This window comes from Carassius carassius, chromosome 12, assembly GCF_963082965.1.
Source record: "Carassius carassius chromosome 12, fCarCar2.1, whole genome shotgun sequence".
Lineage (NCBI taxonomy): Eukaryota > Metazoa > Chordata > Actinopteri > Cypriniformes > Cyprinidae > Carassius > Carassius carassius.
The window spans coordinates 21007953-21029393 of NC_081766.1; the positions used below are offsets into that span (position 1 = coordinate 21007953).

Below are 21441 nucleotides of genomic sequence, written 5' to 3' on the forward strand. Positions count from 1 at the left end.
CTGCTTAAGTTTTTATAATAGCAATTTGCATATACTCCAGAATGTTATGAAGAGTGATCAGATGAATTGCATAGTCCTTCTTTGCCATGAAAATTTATTTAATCTCAAATAAACCTTTCCACTGCATTTCATTGCTGTCATTAAAGGACCCGCTGAGATCATTTCAGTAATCATCGTGTTAACTCAGGTGAGAATGTTGACGAGCACAAGGCTGGAGATCATTATGTCAGGCTGATTGGGTTAGAATGGCAGACTTGACATGTTAAAAGGAGGGTGATGCTTGAAATCATTGTTCTTCCATTGTTAACCATGGTGACCTGCAAAGAAACGCGTGCAGCCATCATTGCGTTGCATAAAAATGGCTTCACAGGCAAGGATATTGTGGCTACTAAGATTGCACCTAAATTAACAATTTATAGGATCATCAAGAACTTCAAGGAAAGAGGTTCAATTCTTGTAAAGAAGGCTTCAGGGCGTCCAAGAAAGTCCAGCAAGCGCCAGGATTGTCTCCTAAAGAGGATTCAGCTGCAGGATCGGAGTGCCACCAGTGCAGAGCTTGCTCAGGAATGGCAACAAGCAGGTGTGAGCGCATCTGCACGCACAGTGAGGCCAAGACTTTTGGAAGATGGCCTGGTGTCAAGAAGGGCAACAAAGAAGCCACTTCTCTCCAAAAAAAAAACATCAGGGACAGATTGATCTTCTGCAGAAAGTATAGTGAATGGACTGCTGAGGACTGGGGCAAAGTCATATTCTCTGATGAAGCCCCTTTCTGATTGTTTGGGGCATCTGGAAAAAGGCTTGTCTGGAGAAGAAAAGGTGAGCCATTCATGTGTGGGGTTGCTTCTCATACAAGGGAGTGGGCTCACTCACAATTCTGCCCAAAAACACAGCCATGAATAAAGAATGGTACCAAAACACCCTCCAACAGCAACTTCTTCCAACAATCCAACAGTTTGGTGGAGAACAATGCATTTTCCAGCACGATGGAGCACCGTGCCATAAGGCAAAAGTGATAACTAAGTGGCTCGAGGACCAAAATGTTGAAATTTTGGGTCCATGGCCTGGAAACTCCCCAGATCTTAATCCCATTGAGAACTTGTGGTCAATCCTCAAGAGGCGGGTGGACAAACAAAAACCCACCAATTCTGACAAACTCCAAGAAGTGATTATGAAAGAATGGGTTGCTATCAGTCAGGATTTGGCCCAGAAGTTGATTGAGAGCATGCCCAGTCGAATTGCAGAGGTCCTGAAAAAGAAGTCCACTGCAAATACTGACTCTTTGTATAAATGTCATGCAATTGTCGATAAAAGCCTTTGAAACGTATGAAGTGCTTGTAATTATATTTCAGTACATCACAGAAACAACAGAAACAAAGATCTAAAAGCAGTTTAGCAGCAAACTTTTTGAAAACTAATATTTATGTAATTCTCAAAACTTTTGGCCACGACTGTATATATATACTTTTGATATGTATTTCATTCACATGTTTCATGAACATAGTCCTTTATGGATTACAATTCGCCATCAAAATGATAAATTGAATTATTCCAGCTGCTGTGAGAAAAACGATCCGCCACCTGCAGGGTCCTCACATGCGATAACCGAGTAGCAGGGACTTGACGTAATGACGCAGCAGCATGCTCAAATTTCCCGCAAAAAGCTACTCATACTACTCAAATTAGAAAACGTTATTATAAGATAACCGCTGTGAATCAGGCTAAAGTAAGGCGATAGTTTTGGACACTGGCTGGTTATGTTCTTGCTCAAATATTGACTTTTTAACCAAAAAAGTTACGGACTACAGCTTTAAATGTAATGGCCAAACTACTGTCTAAGCAGGCAGCACACTGGGGTTTGAGACACATCCGCTGGCTATCCAGGATTAGTCCTTCCTCTTCACACTCCCTCACTCACTCCTAACAGCTGCTGCTTTGAGTTAGCAGCTACACTACTGACAGATACGCCATAATACATACCCCAGACAGCCTTATCACATATTTACGCATTTATTTTATTATCTTAGTCGCTTTTTTAAATGGACCCGGCGTTTATTACGACAAAGCGAGTTAATTTCATTTGTGTTTTTGCCAGGCGGATAGAGGCTATAGAAGGCTAATCTGTGTTTGCTAACAGGCTTCAGTTCATGTTGAAGGTTTGAAATATCAGTATATTCATAAACACGAACATGGAGTTCAACGTTAGACGACTAGCAGCGGACGCGGGAACTTTCCTCAGTCGTGCTGTACAGGTAACGTAATGTCTTGAAATGACTTGAAAGGTGTTTAGTATACTGACTTGCGTTTGTTTTTAACTAGGTTTTATTTTCTTTACTTAACGGGACAGTTCAGACGAATTGATTGCTATGTCATAATTTACTCACCCTCGTCTGTCTGTATGACTGTGGAGCACCAAGATATATTGTTATAAACCGACAGCGCTTTGCATTTTTTCCGTAAAATAAAAGTGAATGGTGACCCAGACTTTAATTCGGTATAAAAAGTCATACTCGTTCAAAATTTTTCGTTTAAAACATGAGAGGGTGGAGACAGCATTTTCATTTTTAAAATGTAGTTCGCTATAAGAAGTAATAAATAATGTTAAGTTATTTGTAGCAATGAAAGTTTGTCCTATGTCCATCCAAATAGTATTTTTAAATCTCATCTTTTCAGAATTTACGTAAGGATAGCTTTTACGTTACTTTGTTGTTGTTTTTTTTATTACCATTATCGTTTATATTTATACATTTCATATTTATTTGTTTTATTTATTCTTTTATTTTACTTATTGTTTACTCTTTTATTTGTTTAGATTGCTTTATTCTTTTCTGCTGTTTTGGTTTTATTATTAATTGCTTTGAGAAACGTTTAAAACGTTCCTCTACAAAATAAAATAAAATATATTATTGTCACTACTATAAATGTAAACTGTGGGGGGGGGGAGTCAAATGTTGCCCAGAAATGCAGTCTAGGACAGTAACTCACTAGGTTCTGGTTTTAACTAAGATCACAGCTGTATGTGTGGACATGAATGGGTCAACTGTAAAATGTCAAATGTTATTAAACTTTAATATATAAACTGATATTGCTGAAATAGCATCAGGTAACAATCTGTTTGCAATCCATGTAGTTCACAGAGGAGAAGTTTGGGCAGGCAGAGAAGACTGAGCTGGATGCCCATCTAGAGACCCTTTTGAGTCGGGTAGAATCCACCAAGCACTGGACGGAGAAGATCATGAAACAGACAGAGGTTTTGCTGCAGCCGAACCCTAGTAAGAAGAAATGCATGATTAAACAAGCCTGTAGATCAGCAATACTGCAAGTCACCCTAAAAATACATGCTCATTGGTATTACCAGCACAGAGGAAGTGAAATCATCTCACTATTGTAGTAAACCTAATTGCAAGAGAAGAAAGTTCAGTTCCGCAAATGTTCCTTGGAATGGGATTAAGACCCGGCCCTAATGATGAGTATATTTAGCTGTTTAGCCAGGAAAACAGTGTGGGTTCTATCTTACATGTATGATCGTAGATTGTCTTACTGTAAGAAAGAAACATATCTCTATCTTGGTTACCACACTATATAAGCATAACGTTGAAGGCTTAAGGTTTTCTTTGACAGTCACACCGATCCACAGTAACCGTCTGTAAGATTTTTTTTTATATGCAGCAGTAATGTGTGCCTACGGTTAAAGAGGCCTTGCTTAAGAGGATGCATGTGGTCTCATCTTACTCTCGCTGGTCTTAATTGAATTTGTCTGATGTTTGTAGATGTCCGGATGGAGGAGTTCTTATACGAGATGCTGGACAAAAAAGTCCCAATGCGTGCCAACAACCACGAGTTACTGGGGGAGTGCATGATCGACTCAGGACACGAGTTTGGACCTGGAACAGCATACGGTAAATTCATTACATAATCTGGTCCCTCTCACACTGGACTCTGACAGTGTCAGCTAGTATTTGGAGCAATAAACATACAGAAATTATTGTGACGTCACAAAAAGCATCCATGCTTCTTCAGACAAGCATCATTTTGTGATGATTTTGAGCAGCACTCCAGTTGTTAAACGTGTACTGTATGTAATGTTTGTTAATGTGATACCTTTTGTTTATAGTAAAGAAATATATTTTGAAATTACACCAAGCATATGCTTACACATACAACTTGAGTTTGGATAAACACTGGCATTAGCAAATACGTTTACATGTCTACATGTTTTTGTTTGTTTGCTTGCTTGTTTGTTTTTGTTAACCTATAAGCTTTATTATTACCTTTTAATATTATTTATTATTATAATTTGTAAAAATGTTTTTGAAAGGTTTCTTGTGCTCACCAGGGATGCATTTATTTGATCGAAATGCAGGGGAAAATATTAATATTGTTCAATATTATTAGTTAAAAAAAAAAAACGTTATGAATATATTTTGAAGTGTAATTTATTCCTGTGCTGGCAAAGCTACATTTTCAGCAGCCATTACTCAAGTCAGATTTTCTGGTGCTTAAGAAATATTTCTTATCAGTGTTGAGAACTGCTTAATATTTTTTGTGAAAACCATGATACATTTTCTTATTAAGAATTCTTTGACATATGGAAAGAGCAGCAGCATTTATTTCAAATAGAAATCTTTTTAACATGTTAAATGTCTTTTTATATAAGCAAGTGTAATTTATATAGTTTGCAAGAGCTGAGAAGTGTGGCTGTTAAACTCTTTGTAAGCTCCATATTCTGTCAATGTCATTTCAAGCTGATAAATGTTCCCAGTGTGTGTGGGTTGAGATGAATGTCCTCTCGTCCTCTGATGTGCTGCAGGTAGTGCTCTCATTAAATGTGGGGAGACTGAGAAGATGTTAGGCAGCGCAGAAAAAGAGTTAATTCAGAGCTCCGCCATGAATTTCCTCACTCCCTTTAGGAACTTCATTGAGGGAGATTTTAAAACCATATTGGTGAGCATCAGCATACCACTGAACACACTCTTTTTGTTATATTATTTTATACATTTCAAACTGTTTCATTTCCCTGTTGTTGTGTTCTGTCTTCACAGAAAGAACGGAAACTGCTTCAGAATAAGCGTCTAGATCTGGATGCAGCCAAAAACAGACTGAAGAAGGCCAGAGTGGCTGATGCTCGCTCTGCAGTTAGTATCTCACACACACACACACAGACATGCAAAATGTAAGAATCAGCCGTTTTATTTTAACCAAACATTCAGTTTTAGAGCTTGTTCAGATGAGATGTGAATTTAGGGAAGAGAAGAGAAGCCTGACGTGTGAAAGCTGTCTTTCATCCTTCCCCAAGCTAGCCGCTGGCTGTCTAATGCTCATGTAACTAACAGAGATGATGCTTGTGTTAAATGCCCTTTTGTGTGTGTGCTGCTGTCTTTGGATCTCTAACCTCTCTTATTTTCCCCAGTTCTCTCTCATTATGTCTCTCTCTGTCTGCTTGCCTGCCTCCGTCTGAAGGAGTTGAACTCAAGCCCTCCGCTGGGAGAGGAGTATGTGGCTCACTTTTCTTACATGCTCAGCTTCTTGCATGTCAGGTGGTTAAAGGTTTGTCTGCTGTCGTAATAAAACATCAGCTCTCTTTTGCCCTTTACAAATCTTAGGAGAGATGTCAAAAATTGTTCTGTGAGTGGAACATTTTATGTTCAAAACCACATTTTGATAAACACATGCTTGTATTTCTGACCAGCTGAACAGAAGTAGAGGTATTAATTCAGCATGTGTTTTTGTCCTCGTTGATATCCTCAGATTTGGTAAATGTGCATCTTAGTTTGAGAGATGAGCTTGGCATGCTATTTATTTAACTTTGAGGGCAACAGAATGCAATTACTGTGTTTGGCGTTATTGTGTTTGTCCTCTGTCTATTGATAATGTATGAATATCTGTGCCTGTGTGGTCTCAACTAACAGGAGGATTTGTATTAAAGATGCACAATATTATTTATATCATCCAATATTAGATTTTTTATTGTATTATGATGTTCAATTCTCCCTATTTTACATTTAGTTTATTACCTTTGACATCATCCAGCCTTCACTTATATAATTTTATAACACTGTAAAAGTCATTTTTAGCAAAAAAATAAAATAATTGTATGTATATGTTCATTATTATGCCTAAATTCACTTGTAGCATTTAAAAGGTTTGATTTTAGTGTTTTGTTCTTTTTTTAAACAAAGTAGTTTAGATTTTATATTAATAATTTTTTTATATTATTATCCTTATTTTATAATGCTATAAATTTGTCATATTGATGAAGTATATCAATGTGCATTAGAATACATTTGGTGAATACATACAAAATGGTGCAATATTCAATACTTTAGCTAAAGACTCATCTTTTTCGCCTGCACTTAACCAACTAACACTAGCACTTTTCCTTTTCTTGTCTTTTAATTTAAAAAAAAAAAAACCCTACCTATGCGTTCTATACTAGACTAACTGAGACTTGTCATGGCACTTGTATACTGTTGTTGTTCTCTTGTTGACCTGACTGCTTCTATTGTTTTCATTTGTAAGTCGCTTTGGATAAAAGTGTCTGCTAAATGATTAAATGTAAATGTACTTTAGTAAACTTTGGTGATGAGGGTGTTTTGAATGTGCTTGGCTCATGTTTCAGTGTGGAATGTGCTCACTCCTGTTGTGACGGTGGATGATTCAAGTCTATTCCTTGTAGACAGTGAACCGCTGTCTGTTTTGGTTCCTCCCAGTGAATGTGTCTGTGCATGAATGGTGACGCCATTCAACTTGCATAACGGCTCTAGACGGTTATGAAAGCTGTTGATTGTGAGCAGTGATTGGTTTGTGTGGTTCAAGTTGAAGTTTTTGCTTGACCTGACCAGTTTGTTACTGTTTCTGAATGCTGGCCAGCTGGGGGCTGAGGAGGTGCAGCAGGTGAGTGTGCTTGAGTCGTTCACTCAAAAACACATCTTTTATCAGGAAAACACCTGCCATGCTATGATAGTGCCGTCTGATATGAACTCGCTCTGCCACGTGAAAGAGGAGCTGCTCTTATATACAACTTCAACACATTCTTGTGTCCAGCAGAGGGAGCTACTAAGTTGTTTATATCCCAGCCTGCCTGTGTATCGCATTAACTTTGCACAGATACCAGCTGTGCAATATGTCCATGATTCTGAGCTTGTTGATGGGGATATATATGCATGTCAACCACTGTGACTTTTGTATGTATATGTTTGTGTTTCCCTTAGGCAGAGACTGAACTGAGGATAGCACAGAGTGAGTTTGACCGGCAGGCCGAGATCACCAGACTTCTGCTGGAGGGTATCAGCAGCACTCATGTATGCTCACACATCCTTTGTGTCCATCAGTGTTTCCTCCTGCAGCACCACAGCAAAACAAATCATGCTTTACCCAATTATTTCATCATTTACTTCCTCATGTTGTTCCAAACCTGTTTGACCTTTTTTGATCACCAAGACAGTTTGTTACCAACAGTTTGTTTGTTTTAAAGATATTCTTTAAAATATCTTCTTTTGTGTTCAGCAGAAAAAAAAGAAAGTCATACAGGTTTAGAATGAAATGAGGGTGAGATAATGATGACAAAACTATTCCCTTAAGCTTTTACAGTTTAAGGTGGGTGTTGCAAAGTAACATCAGAGACTCATCAACAAGCAAATAGCATGCCTAGTATAAACTAATGACTTTTATGAGCCAGTTCTTTTAATGAATCACTCATTTAATGATTTAGTCAAAAGACTGAATGGTTCTTATGAGCCTGTTCTTTTAATAAATTATTCAAAAGGCTTATTTTTTTATCACTCTTGACTTCTAACGGCCTGTCATTTAATGAATCAATCAAAAGTCTCATTCTTTAAATCAGCCTTAAATTATTCTAATGGGCCTGTTACAGTAAATGAATTACTCAATGAATTTGTCAGACTGATTTTAAATACAAACATTTAAAAGCCCTTTAAATAAGTTAGGATTACTATGCATTACTGACTAATTATAGAATCTGGGAAACATTGGTGTATATGTTAATGTATGTAATATGCGCTGATGGCTGTGCTCTCCTCTTTTGTTCAGGCTCATCACTTGCGCTGTCTGAATGATTTTGTGGACGCTCAAGCTGCATATTACGCCCAGTGTTACCAGTACATGGTGAATCTGCAGAAACAGCTGGGAAGGTTGGCTCACTTTTATATCTCTTTGCATTTGTGTGTAACATTTATGCATTTTTACACCAAATCCTCTGTTTTATACTAAATGCATCCATAATGGAATCATCTGTTCTCTCAAACAGTCAAAATGCAATGTAAGCAATGTTTTTATTTATTGATAAATGTATATACATATGTACATTTCTATATTTGAACTTTTTCCATATTTCCTCCAGCTTTCCATCCACATTCTCTAATAACAATCAGCCGTCTGGCAGCTCCTCCGCCAGCATCTCAGTTCCCACGGCACAGCCGGCCGCCTCGCTCCCCGCTCCACCGCCCAGCCAGGCCTCACCCGCACTCAACGAGCTTCGCAGCACCTCAGGCACCCGCAAGGCTCGTGTGCTCTATGACTATGATGCTGCCAGCAGCAGTGAGCTCTCTCTACTCGCTGATGAGGTGGGACTTCGTCACGTCATTTCAGATCATCATAAAATGAATCATTTTGTGTCTTAATGGTCAAATATTTCACTGTCAGGTGATCACCGTGAACAGTGTGCCGGGGATGGACACTGATTGGCTGATGGGGCAAAGGGGGAATCAGAAAGGCAAAGTGCCAATTACCTACTTGGAGCTGCTCAATTAAGGTCAGCGAGAACTGCAAAAAAAAATCACATTATAGATGTGATTTGATGAGAGTAACACTCCAAATGTGATCAGAGAAAGAGATGAGTTTAATGTAGCGCAAAGTAATATAAAAGTCTTTTACACTGCCATGTCCTGTTGTGTAAACGTCATCTCTGCCATTTGAGGGGTGTCATAGTAGCCTTACTGTAACGAAAAGCAGTCCAAGAGTGCCAACTATTCAGATTTATGTGCCAACTGAAATTTTTACTGCTAAACCAATTGATTTTGCTATAATGTGCTATGATGCTCTAATAAATGTCATATAAACCTGACCAGTGCAGTTTATTGGGATCTTTCTTTTTTTTTTTTTTTTAAATAGCACTTTTTTTGATTGTCTAGTTTCAAGTTCACAGACCAAGCTGCACACACTGGATGCGAATTTTTAAAAACACCATCATAACAGTGAACTAATACGCTGGCATGAATCTTGACCACTGGGTGGCAGTATTTTCAAGTTGCGAAGATGAAAATGTAAACTTTAAAAGTAAATGTTGGCTTAGCAGCAACTAACTGACACACACACACACACACACACATATATATATATATATATATATATATATATATAAAATGGATAGTTCACCCTAAAATGAAAATGGTGTCATTTACTCGCCTCAAGTTGTATGATTTTCTTTCAGCTGTTGAACACAAAATAAGTTTTTGTTTAGTTTTTCTTTAAGAATTTTAGTAACCAAAAAGGATGACACTGTTTTCATTTTTGGGTAAACTATACCTTTAAATATAAAACTGAAAGTATAAAATAAAAGCTTATTCAAAATATAAAAAGAATATACTATAATATTATATAAATAATGCTAAAATAGCACTGGTTGGCTTGCTCTTAGTGAAGTGACATAATTAGTGATAATAATTAATAATTAGTGAAGTGACATTCGGCCAAGTATGGTGACCCATACTCAGAATACAACCTGCAGTATTTATAGTTTTCATTGCACATTAAGCTGGAATAGAAAGTATTTCAACAATAAAAATAAACATCAGTTTTATGTTCACCAGATGTCAGATTCAGAACACATACAAATGCTTTTTATTAACAGAATTTGTTTTGTGGTCAAAGATTATTATACATAGTTGACACCTGTCAAACATAGTCTTTAATATAATAGTACCATTATCAGAATCAAAGAATATTGAGAATTTGGTTGAAAATATCGAGTTTCACTGCAAATTCATGCATCCCCCATCACAATGTCTGGTTTATGTTTGGAATGACTTCCAGTGAAGTTTGTTACAGAGGAGTCATTAGGGAGCAGAATCAGTTACATACATGAAACACTCATCGGAAACAGGATGTCATCTAAGATTCATTTTGGAGGCTTCAATGAAGAGAAAGTTGGGAGAAGTTGATAGCTGCATACACCGACAGACATGATATCGACGGACTTCGAGTGCCAGCCCTCAGGAAGTTAATACAGTAATAAATCTCAACATGGTCTAGTTTTATCTTGTGCAGAACCCTTTGAAACTTGAAATGTCATCACGGGTTACACAAAAGTATCAAATTACATACAAAGCTAGTAGTTGGGCACTGTGGATAGCTGGCATACATTGAAAACGTGAAAATAAATTAACCAACATAAAAAGAAGTCCTCTCTTCAAGCAGGGCTCTTTCGATAAAATGTGTCCGTATGATGACTTGCAGCAGTAGTCGTGTTCGCGCCGGAAAGTGGAGCGGTAGAGCAGTAGTAGCTGTCTTTTTCAACGTTACTAGTAACATAGCAGGAATGGCCTCCCACAAGATTCCACAAAGTTTGGGAGTGATGCCATGATTGTAACCAACCCATAAAGTGCTTTCGCAATAGGACAATAAAAATAAACGTTACACTGGGATAAAAACACGAGTTCAGGCACAAGCGCAAATGTACCGAGTCTTTCATTTTTTGAACGGTGTCAAGCGTCCGATATTGTGCCAGAAATTGGAGGTCTTGCGTTTGGGTTCGGCCAGCATGATGACCTGCTGCTGGGGCAGGGAGGTGGGAAGAGTTGGGTGCTTCTGACGCAGCAGGAAGTCATAGTAGGGCTTGGTCACAGCTGCGGGGAGGAGGACATAAACAAACAGTCAGGACCTGAGAGATTTCAGTCATTGGAGAACAGGTACCAAAACAGGTTTTCTGATTTAATTCCATTTTATCATTCATATGAAAGTGATTCTCACCTCCGCTAATCTTGTGCATAACAAAAAATCATGCCATTTAATTTCCAGATACAATAACTGAATCATAAAAAAATGCTCTGTGAACACTTATAATTGCAAACTCACATATTTCAGTTATAAATTCCCATGAAAAGTGGTGAAAGTTCAGTGATTTGTAAAAACGCCCAGCTCATTTGATTATGAAGAATCAGATTATATTGTTCTGAATGTTGATATACTAAAAACAAAAGATTATTTTGTGTGTAAACTGGGCTACACTGGTTGTGCTGTGCATTTTGATTCACTAAAAAGAACTGGAAGAAGAGAGTCATTTATTTGTGAATCAGACTACACTGTTGGCTCTGAATTTTTTTGATTTACTAAAAAGATCCATTTTAAAAGATTCACTTGTTTGTCAAGTAGGCTACACTGGCTGTGCCATTTGTTTCTGATTCACTCAAAAGAACTGATCTTTTGAAAGAGTGAATACTGATATTCTAATGATGATCATGAATAATCAGAAAATCTATATCTTTCCCCAGCCTCAGGTAACTAAGCAGATAGGTCACACTAACACACTGTGGAATTACCCTGGACTACTCGATTGGCTCTCTACTTTGAAGGGACACCCAGGATATTGCCCTGCGCAGGACCCCAGGGGGCACCCTAACCCCCGGCCCCTGCCTACGCTGGGGGCTTCAGGGAGGAGAGGTGAAGTTAAGGTGGCCCTGGGAGCCAGAGGTCCTGAAGGTTCAGGAAAACGTAGGCACTTGGAAGTTTGTGGGTGAAGAAGTGAAGGAGTTCTGAGTGCCAAAAGGTGCTGTAAAGCTAATGCTGCTCCAGGGCAGTATAATAATAATGAAACGACACAAACATGGTCAAACAGGTGCTTGTGAACACATAAACCATGACCACACATAGCACAACTCACTACATGCTCAACTGGAATGAGTCTCCACACTATATCCTGAATATTTCGCATATGATAATCAAAAAGACACATCAACGTGACAAACGCTGAAATTCACCTTTGGGCTTCCCTGTTGGGTGACTTTTAGATGCATTCAGCATGGCCTGCTTCTTCTGGACCTCTGTGATCGTAAAACCTGTTTTGAGGACAAAGCGAGAACATTTATCAACTTTTAGATGATCGATTAATCAACTACAGGGAACTGACTGATACTTATGTCATTAGCAAACATTATATAAAACTAAAATCAGCTAACATGAATAAAATATATATTTCAAATATTTCGTGCCACTGATTGAATGCACATTAGTGATAGTTGTAACAAAGCTGAAGTACTAAATGAACTAACTGGAATTTAGTACTGAAGTGAAATAAAAAAAAAAAATTCTATAATAATAAAAATAAAAACATTAAACCTAAAGAGAAGTATAAAAATAAATAAAAAACGATTTATAAAAAAAGAATAATAATAATAAATCACACAAGATGACTAAAGTCATGACAAGTCAAAAAAGGTAAACTAAAAAAAAAAAATATATATATATATATATATAAATAAACAAATTCAAAACATTAATGAAAACGAAAGCCATTGTAAATAAATAATATATAATACTACATTAAATCTGGTTGCCAGGCCGTTGCTCTGCGGTTACTAGGGTACTGACAGTATTGACACTTTAGAAATGACTGAGGATGTAATTCTAGAAGATTTTTGTGGAAACTGTAAATTCAATCATATGATTTCAAGTTGTTATTTACATCCATTTTTGCTGATGGAGAACAAATGATGCAGGATAAAAATATTACATTTTATTAAAGACCGAAGACAATCAAATCATTGCATTTATTTATGTTTTTAAGAGCCTTTTCACCTGTCTCGAGGTCATGCTGGACCTGTTCCCGTTCATCTGCAAAGGCTCGCAGCCAGCGCTGCTTCTGCTCGGGTTTCTTGGCACACAGAAGGTGGACCTCCTCTCCCCCAGGAGAACATAATTTCAAGGCATTCTTCACACTTACGTTAAAGTCCTTATCCTTCCCATCCTCTACATCCACCACTTGCATCTGATCCATGTCTAACCAACCCTTGTAGTACAGCATGTCCCTCCGAAGCAGATCCTGTGGTGCCAGTCAAGACAGTAAAACATCTTATAAAATAACTACGTTAACACTGCTTGGTTGGAACTCCTTAAAAAGCATCTGCTATCAATAATAGTGAATCTGACCTTTTTACAGAAAACCAGTTGGTGGTCAAAGAGAAAGAACATTCGCTGCTGGCCCTTGGCCTGTGGCTGGGAGATCTTGGTCAGGTCTCCTGAGAAAATCAGATCAGAGCTCCTGCTCAAGATGTCTTCGCCCTAATGAAGGGGAAAAAGAGCCTGTGAGAGCACACAGTTCCAGAGTGAAACAGTGTGTGAACACTATAATAAATGCTTTTGTAATTTACCTCCCAGTCCTCTATGGAGCTCTGCCACTGAGCAATTTTGTCAATATTCTCCAGACGCCTCTTTCTCTCATTGATCAGTCGGGCCACGTTCTTCATTGCGTTTAAGGCAGCTTCCACATCCTTATAATCTCTGAAAAGAAAAATATATGAGGTTAGCAATATGTGAATCAAATTCAGCGATTGGTCATCTCATCTATGAGTGCTGATGAATTATATCGATTTTTCCTTTTAGAAATGTAAGAATCTACTAGGCAACAGTGTGCATTTAGACCAACTATTAGAAATTTCAGCTTCGCCCTCACAGGAATAAATTAAAACATACATGTTTTCTATTTGAATATATTTACGAATGTAATTTGTTCCTGCGATGGCACAGCTGAATGTTTCATTTCTTAATTATTACAGATGTGCATATATGCCATGTTTCGATGCAGTTATTTTGTTGGGAGTGAGAGCACTACAACACAAATCTGCCATAAGTACATACAGTAGATATGGAGAAATCCTTAAGTGTCATCTACACAAATAATTGTATATTTTATTTAACCCTTAAAGACCTAGGACATTTTTGGGGCGCCTGACACACCTGCACTTTTCTTTGTTTTTCAGACCTATTCTAGCAGTCAGCATCAAGTGCCATATATCATTATAAACAGGAGGACTTACAGTTTAAGTTTAAGTAATTCAAAGTCTCAATTTTACTTTCGTTTTCTCAAAGAATGAATGAAATTACTGAATTTTTAGAAAAATGCAAGCAACAGTTGGGTGTTTTTTACTGTGTACTCAAACAGAAACTCCTAAAGTTTGGATATTTTTCTTTAGAAAGTTGTGTCTGGGTGTTTTACACTTCCAAATAAAATTTTGTTTAGATACTGTATACCATTCCCCAAGCAAATTATAGCCATTTATTACAATATTGTTATCTGCGCTCGTTATCTCGTTAACTAACATTAGAGATGTGTCCATAAACATTTTAATATGTAAAGCAAACGGAAAGTGTTATTTGATAATCAAAACAAAACAAAACAAGTTTTTTTCTTCTTCTGAGAAATATATTTTCAATCTGAGTATGAACTATAAACACAAACTATGCAGCATAGGCTATAGTAAAACAATTGCACAAATTGTCTTCAACAATACAGTGCAAAAACAGTTCAAATGATTCACAAACTACACAAAATGAGTGAGAAATATTCAGAGTGCAACAGAACAGAAAAACAGTGCCAACTATCTTTTTGAACTATATATTTTGTATAATTATTTATTTATAATAGACATAATATAAATGAGAGATTTGATGACTGTAATATGTGTCAGAATTGATTTTACCGGGACATCGCCTTGCGACCCAAGACTAGAGTTGTGACGTTCGCGAACGAACCGATTCTTTTGAACGGCTCATGAACATGAACGATGGGAGCCGAGTCGCGGCTGGAGGGGAGCCGTTCTTTCTGTCGTTCTTTTTTCCTATGCGTTTCACACAGATGCACACAAATGAGCTCCCCCGCGAGACAGAACAGTTAGGGGGAGGGGCGCACCCCAGCGCAGGCCAACCCTTTATAGCGTGATGATATTAGTTATTAGTTGTGCACGCATCCTTCACGTGACTACTCCAGTGGAAAAAAACCCTGCATGCCTCTGTCATTGGGTAGGAGCGTTGAAAAAAAGCTGTTTTGGACAGACATTCATTGCAGCCCACTTTGTTATTGTTCTTTGACTTGAAGTGGCTGATGTCCTATTTGCAAAGTTTACAGTAGTAGTAGTATGTAGACATTTCCATTTTATTTATTCTAATTTTATCTACTTTAAATATTTTTTGTTTTCTATCAAAATGTTCTTGTGTGATAACAATGTTCTTGTGTGGAAGTGTTTGTAGTAAAAGCTGTTTTGCACAGAAATTCATTGCAGCTGGCTTTGTTTTTGATGTTTATTCGTGAGTAGGTATTGTATGAATAACATAAGTCAACGTAGCTTTACACACACACACTTTGTACTAAAGGTAAATCCAAAATAGTGATGTCACTGTCTAAGCAGAGGGATTTGTGCAACCCTATGGAATATAGTCCACACATGACAAATGAGGTAATAATCAATATTTCAGAATAATTCAAACTCAGATATTGGTGTGTGATATCTGAGTTTTAATTATTTGACTACAAATCTCACCTCATCATTCTTCCCAGTGATTATTTCCAGGATAAACTGAGATGCCTCCAAGCTGGCTTCTTAAAACTGACTAAATATTTAAAAAGAGCAAAAGAACGGCTCTTTGAAAGGAACGGATCTTCGATCCCCTCAAAGAGCCATAAATCCCATCACTACCCAAGACATAAATTCCAGTGCTTTATCTGATATGTACCACTGTTTCATCCTTGGTTTTGATTTGTTTCAAAGTTCTCTGTTGTGTGTTTTTTTGTGCTTTTTCAGAGAGTTTTTTTTGCAAATGTGTTAGTTTGTGTTTGTATCCATGCACTCGCAACAGACTTCACATTAACTTTGTTTTCGTTCATATTTCAAAAGCAATATGTTAAGTAGTAGTTCAAATGACTACTTATTGGTTGAATATGGTACAGTTTGAACCAATCTGTGCTCGGGGGTGGGACTAACTTACACTAACTGTGATAAAATGTGCTGATGAGCTTAATTTCAAGATATCTATTAATTAAAGTCAACAACAAAGAAATCTACATGTAATTTATATCTTATCTTATAACTCTTATAAATCACATATCAGTGCGGACACACAGTACACTCTCAGAAAAAAAGTTGAAAAGTTATCACTGGAGCAGTACCCTTTCAAAAGGTACACCTTTATATTAGCATCTTTTGAATGGGTACTCAATGACAGCTTGAGAGTGTAGTAAATGTGTAACTTTTATAATGTGCGCTAACCCTAACCCTAGACCTCAGTACCTGTGCTGTGGGTTGGTGTACTTCAGCAGTTCAGCCAGCTGCAGGGGATACTTGCAGATCTTCTGAACAGGAGTAAGCAAGAATCCATCCAAGGAAATGTCGATCATCTTCTGGAGCAGACGACAGGCCTCAAAGAAGAACACGTACTTCTTGATCTTCATCAGTTTGGAGATCTGCACGCAGGCATTGGGGTGGTTGTTGCAATACTCGGAGTAGATCTGGAAGTTTGTTTGCTGGATGGAAAAAGAAACAGAGAACAAAATAAAAATCCAAACCTAACTGCATCCTACCTTAACGCCTACATCGATGTCAGCTTACGTGCTCTAAGAAGCAGGAGCCAATCTCGCTGAGGTGAGGATTGTCTTTGTTAAATTTCTTCTCCAAGGCTTTGAGGAACTTCTTCTGGAAGCGATAGAGCTCATCAATGTTCCCAAAGATAGTGCGCAGTTGCTCCTCTGTAAACATGTCTGTCCTCTTCCGACACTGTTTTATATAGCCCTGAAACCCGAAGTGAGTATGTCAAAGGTTTAATGCTATAACAAAGCTATTTGGATCAGGGAGCAGCTTTACTCATTACTCTGATGTGAATCAGGTCATTCTCTCTCATGTAAACAGAGAGCCCAGTGACTCTACTGGATAAAGACACTACTGCTATGTAACAAGATCTACATGCTGAAGTAGAACCCATCGATCAGAGCTGTGGTAAACTGACCTCACAGATGTCCTTTAGGTGTTTGATGTAATCCCTCTCTGTGCTCATGATCTCATTGATGACGTTGGCTCTCATCTGCTCCTTGCAGGGCAGACCGGGCCCTAAGGGGTCCCCCATGCTGGCCCCACCCCCTTCCGAGGCAACGTCCAGATGGGCTAAGTATTCGTCCATGGGCTCATCTTGGTTCACCCGTAACTACCAATAATACATAGAGAATCATGATGCAATATCTGGCATTTTCTGGTGACTATGGGCCAGATGTACTAACAACTTATGCCAGTGCAAACCCTCTTTTAGCTTCAAAAAGCTACTGTCAGGATTTACTAAAGAGACGCAGTGAAAAATGCGATGACGAATATCTGTGCTGACAAAAAAATGCGCTGACAAATATCTGCGTTTGCATTTAAAGAAGTTTCCATTGCAGATGCAAAATTTACTAAAGTTTGCGGTAGTCAATTTCCACGTATTTGCGCTATTATTTAATGTCCAATAAAAGCCTGTCTTCTGTGTTTGAAATGGCTGTTACAATCGCTGATTCTTTGTAGATTGCATTGATCATTACGGAAATAATCTGGTTGCGTCTGTATTCTTTAATTTGCACATTGTCATTAGACCACTTGCAAAACTTTCCACTCCCATTTTATGGGCTTGTGGCCTCACTCTAACTTCTATTTAGTAAATTTAGTCAATTTTAATAAATTTTGCCCTAAACGTTCACTGTGCAGTGGCTTTTACCAATGTACTTGGCAAAAAGAACACTGTTGCATTGACGGCCCCTCAATGGAGCCTAATGTAATAGTGATGGCGTAATGTTACAGTAATCAAATTTTTTGTTATGTGTGGGAAGCCTGTTCTCCTTTACCCGAACGAAGCTGGCGGGGAACCAGCCCTCGCTGTCCAGCACCCGGCCCCACCACCACTCCTTGTTTGTGGCGTCCACTACTTCGATGACGTCTCCAGCTTTGAAGCCCAGCTCTTGGTCGTCCATGGTGACATGGTCCCATAGAGCCTCGGCACACACACTGCCATCACTGATCAGCTATTGAGACACAAGTTGAAGGCAAAACTGATTGATAACAAATTCCCTGTATAAAGTAACTGATCATATTAGAGCAGTAACTACAGACATCTTCAACATGTGTATGATAGCAAATGTGTATGTAAATAAAAAGTCATAAATAATACATGGAAATCCTTACACTTGTTTGTTCTTGCTTTTTAATACACACAGTACAACAACATGCAGTTTTTATTGTGAGGATTTTACTTTAGGTTTTGTAATATACATTTGTAATAGATTCTCTAATTTAAACTTTAGTAGCAAAAATACCATTAAAGTAGCTATGTTTAGTCAAATTTATGCAGTTAAATATTGCTATTTATTTCTATTATTATTTGCTTTTCTGTCTGCAGTTTGCTTTTTCCCTGAGCGGTCATTTTAAGTTGCCGCTTTTTACTTGCAAGTATTGATTTGGCAAAGAAAACAAAAAAACCTGTGTATATTGCCATACTGTTCAGCATGGCTGCAGAGAAAATGAAGTGAAATTCTGGCAAGCTTAAGAGCCTACATCAAACCATCTTTGCTGCACAGCAATGTGTGATCTAGCAGTGCTGACGTAATAATCACACTCTGTCCATATTTTGTGCTCACAGCACTGATGGACTTGAAGGATGAATATTCACCCCCTGAATCCAGAGCCCAGAATTCTCATCACCACAGATGTGCCTATGTACACTGTTGCCTAGCGACACACCCACATAATTTTCCCACGTGCCTCCTCTTCACGGCCTGTGAGTTGCAGCATCTTGGTTTGTTCAAAGATGCTATCAGAAACAGCCCAGGCACTACTGTACAAACATACAATAAAAACAAATGAGAATCATTGTGCTGATTATGAATAAACAAGGTTTTTCAAAGAGAACTAGTCTGGATATTCTAGTATCAGAATAACATTTTTGATGAGCCAAGCCATGCCAAGTTCAGTGGTTGAATTTCCTATTTGTTTCCTACTGAATATTTATTCCTCACCAAGATGCCATGCTGCCCTACTAAAATACTTTATAACCTCACTATAACTGTGTCAAGCTTACCAGTGTGACCTCTATTTTTTCTGTAGAGTCCTGTTCACCGGCTAAAGGATTATTCAGATCTCTCTGGGATAGTCTGGCATTAAAGAAAGCCTCACATGGGCCAAAAACACCAGTCATCATAATGTTTATTGTGCCAGCTAGTCAGAATCAAGGCATAGAGATCCACAAGTTGACAGTTACACAACAAAACAAGCACCGACATTCACAGGCTTCCACTCGTGAACACCCAAACATACTCACAGAAGCAGACAAAACATCTGAAGATGCCCTCAGATGACTTTAAAGATGAAATCAAAGCCTGACCCCTACAAGTCACTCAAGAGTGGTTACGGTTTGGTAAATAATTAACATGGTGCTGTGGCAGTATATTACTTCAGGCTGAACGCCGCCAACCTCACACATACAGTCCCACCCATTCCGGTTACCTGCACTGTGATGTCTGCATCCTGAAAACCCATCCACGAGTGAACGAGAAGGACCAACTTTCCCTCCTCCTCCTCCTCCTCCTCTTCTTGCTCTCCACCCCTCCCCTCGCTCTTTCTCTTCACTGCAGTTGCGCCTTACTGAAAGGCGAGCAGGAACATCAGCACTACGTTGATGATGACCAGCAACATCATGATGACGAACACCACCACCTTCTGGGTCTCCGGGCTGAGGTTGCACCGCAACAGGAAGTGAGCCAGGCCCTGCCGAGACATCGTTCGATGGCCTCCACGAGCCATGGCAACGGAAGCCCCCTCGCCTAGAGGTCTGTGCAAGAATGCTCGACGGCACACGGTTTGCCAACCGGATCCACTCTGTGTTCTCAGTGAAACATGAGGGGGAGGGGGAAGAGCCTCCACGTCCACAGTTACCTGCTCACTTCTTTTCCGTTCCCTTCTCGTTCTTTCTCTCTTTCTCTCGCTAGCACACTATCTTCCTCCTCCTCGTCCCACACTCCCCTCAGCTGCTGATGTCAGGAGCAGGGGTGTATGTATTCTTCTCCTTCTATGCTTTTTAGTGTCCCTTCCTGTCTGTTTTTTGTCTTTCCGTGCTCACTTTCGCTGCCTCCCCCTTGTTCTCGTTCCTCGCCCTCCTGCTCTGCTCAAACACACTGCCGTGCAAATTCCCTTGGGTCTGATTAACGCACTTGAAATCCCTTCTCTTTTCACCGTCTCTTTTGCAAAACGCAAGGCTGAGGGGCAGAAATGGTTGCTGCATCTGTGCTTAGCGGCTCTAGCCGTCCATCCATCTCCCTGAATTGACTTCTGTTTTTGCTCCTCTTATCCTTCCCAGCCAATCGGCTGGCGGTGCTGTGAAGTGTATCCAGGATACCACAGTAGAGGAGGCCGGCCTTAACGGCAGCAGGAGAGAGACAGCGATGGGGGGTGGGATGCGAGAGAATGCAGCACAATATATCCTTTCTATCCAGGCGCGTCTCTATTGGACGAGCTGGTTTCCCATCAGCCGCACTTCCTGTGTTAAAGCAAGCAAGTCCTGCTCATCTCCTGAGGCAGTCCTACAGTGATGGTAATGCTGCTAGAGATATTCATTAAACGCTATATATGAGGTCCCAAATACTTCTTGAGCTTTCATTTCCTTACCGGTGTCAGTGAGGAAGGATTAAAGCAGTCATCCTCACTCGTTTTGTTCCCGTGCATCAATTTGTGCACAGCTAATGGGATTAGTGAAGGCCTCTGATTCCACTAACCTGCTGTGTTTTATTTTGTACAATTGTTTGACCTTGTAATTTTTTTTTGTATCAAAATGCCATAACTGGATCTTTTCCGTATGGTATATAATACCAGACTTTTCCAGTCATTTAGTCCACTTAAAGTTTTTACAACTGCATGCAAGCTTTCATTCATATCTGCCTCCATCCAGTCAACAAACAATGGAACCAAGTCTCATTTTTTTTACAATAATTAATCTTAAATCACAATACAGAAGAAAAGGCCTGCTGCTACTTCTGATTTATTAACAAAAAATATTGAGGTTTATGCTTAAAACAATGAAATATTAGATATTCTTACATAAAAAAATAATACAAAATATATATATAGATTTTTTGCAGTTTACTAGGCTACTATGGGTGTTTGCTTAGCGGCCCAAATCTCTACTGTTGTTTTACCCGCAAAACTGGTGCCAAATCTGAAGGAAACTATTATTATAACCATAATATAAGAACTGGCTAAACACTGACCCTAAAAGCTTGCTATTCTCGAACAAGGAACTGCTGAGGGGTTATATTCTAGTCACTTAATATGCCTCAGATCCCTTCTATAATGCAAGCTTAGATCTCCAGGTAAAAATTATTATGATCATGATTTGAGGTACTGTATCATTCACGCCCTAGCGATTAAGAAG

General features: G+C 38.8%; 2 protein-coding genes across 7 annotated transcripts in view; one reads left to right on the plus strand and one right to left on the minus strand.

Annotated features, from left to right (window-relative positions):
- Positions 1-2026: 2026 nt before the first annotated feature.
- On the plus strand, positions 2027-9079 carry LOC132155083 (endophilin-B1-like). 2 transcript variants are annotated; one of them, XM_059563863.1, is made up of 11 exons: positions 2027-2249; positions 3128-3269; positions 3768-3896; positions 4808-4941; positions 5040-5132; positions 5458-5544; positions 6868-6891; positions 7209-7298; positions 8047-8147; positions 8357-8579; positions 8659-9079. In XM_059563863.1, exons 1-11 carry the CDS (start codon positions 2187-2189, stop codon positions 8764-8766), a joined length of 1194 nt encoding a protein of 397 aa, XP_059419846.1. In that variant the 5' UTR covers positions 2027-2186; the 3' UTR covers positions 8767-9079. The 2 variants fall into 2 exon arrangements, with proteins under 2 accessions (XP_059419846.1, XP_059419847.1); XM_059563864.1 differs by lacking the exons at positions 5458-5544; positions 6868-6891.
- Positions 9080-9837: 758 nt separating this feature from the next.
- The window catches only part of LOC132155084 (rho guanine nucleotide exchange factor 4-like), a 45413-nt gene continuing 33809 nt past the window's right edge, over positions 9838-21441 (minus strand). For 4 of the 5 annotated variants that reach the window (XM_059563867.1, XM_059563866.1, XM_059563865.1 and 1 more), the window contains 9 exons: positions 17867-18043; positions 17005-17199; positions 16611-16790; positions 16293-16525; positions 13380-13509; positions 13159-13290; positions 12808-13051; positions 11991-12068; positions 9838-10859 (listed from right to left, as the gene is read on the minus strand). In XM_059563867.1, coding sequence (XP_059419850.1) covers positions 10702-10859; positions 11991-12068; positions 12808-13051; positions 13159-13290; positions 13380-13509; positions 16293-16525; positions 16611-16790; positions 17005-17199; positions 17867-18043 — 1527 coding nt within the window. In that variant the 3' untranslated portion in view covers positions 9838-10701. Of the gene's footprint in view, positions 10860-11990; positions 12069-12807; positions 13052-13158; positions 13291-13379; positions 13510-16292; positions 16526-16610; positions 16791-17004; positions 17200-17866; positions 18044-19520; positions 20461-21441 lie in introns of those variants that run through there. The other variant, XM_059563869.1, reaches the window with a different exon arrangement.

Bases quoted from the DNA above. Each gene is read 5' to 3' on its own strand.
- LOC132155083 (XM_059563863.1), top strand. From the start codon at position 2,187: ATGGAGTTCAACGTTAGACGACTAGCAGCGGACGCGGGAACTTTCCTC. The intron at 2,250-3,127 runs GTAACGTAATGT...CAATCCATGTAG, and splicing joins TCCTCAGTCGTGCTGTACAG to TTCACAGAGGAGAAGTTTGG. The intron at 7,299-8,046 runs GTATGCTCACAC...TCTTTTGTTCAG, and splicing joins AGGGTATCAGCAGCACTCAT to GCTCATCACTTGCGCTGTCT.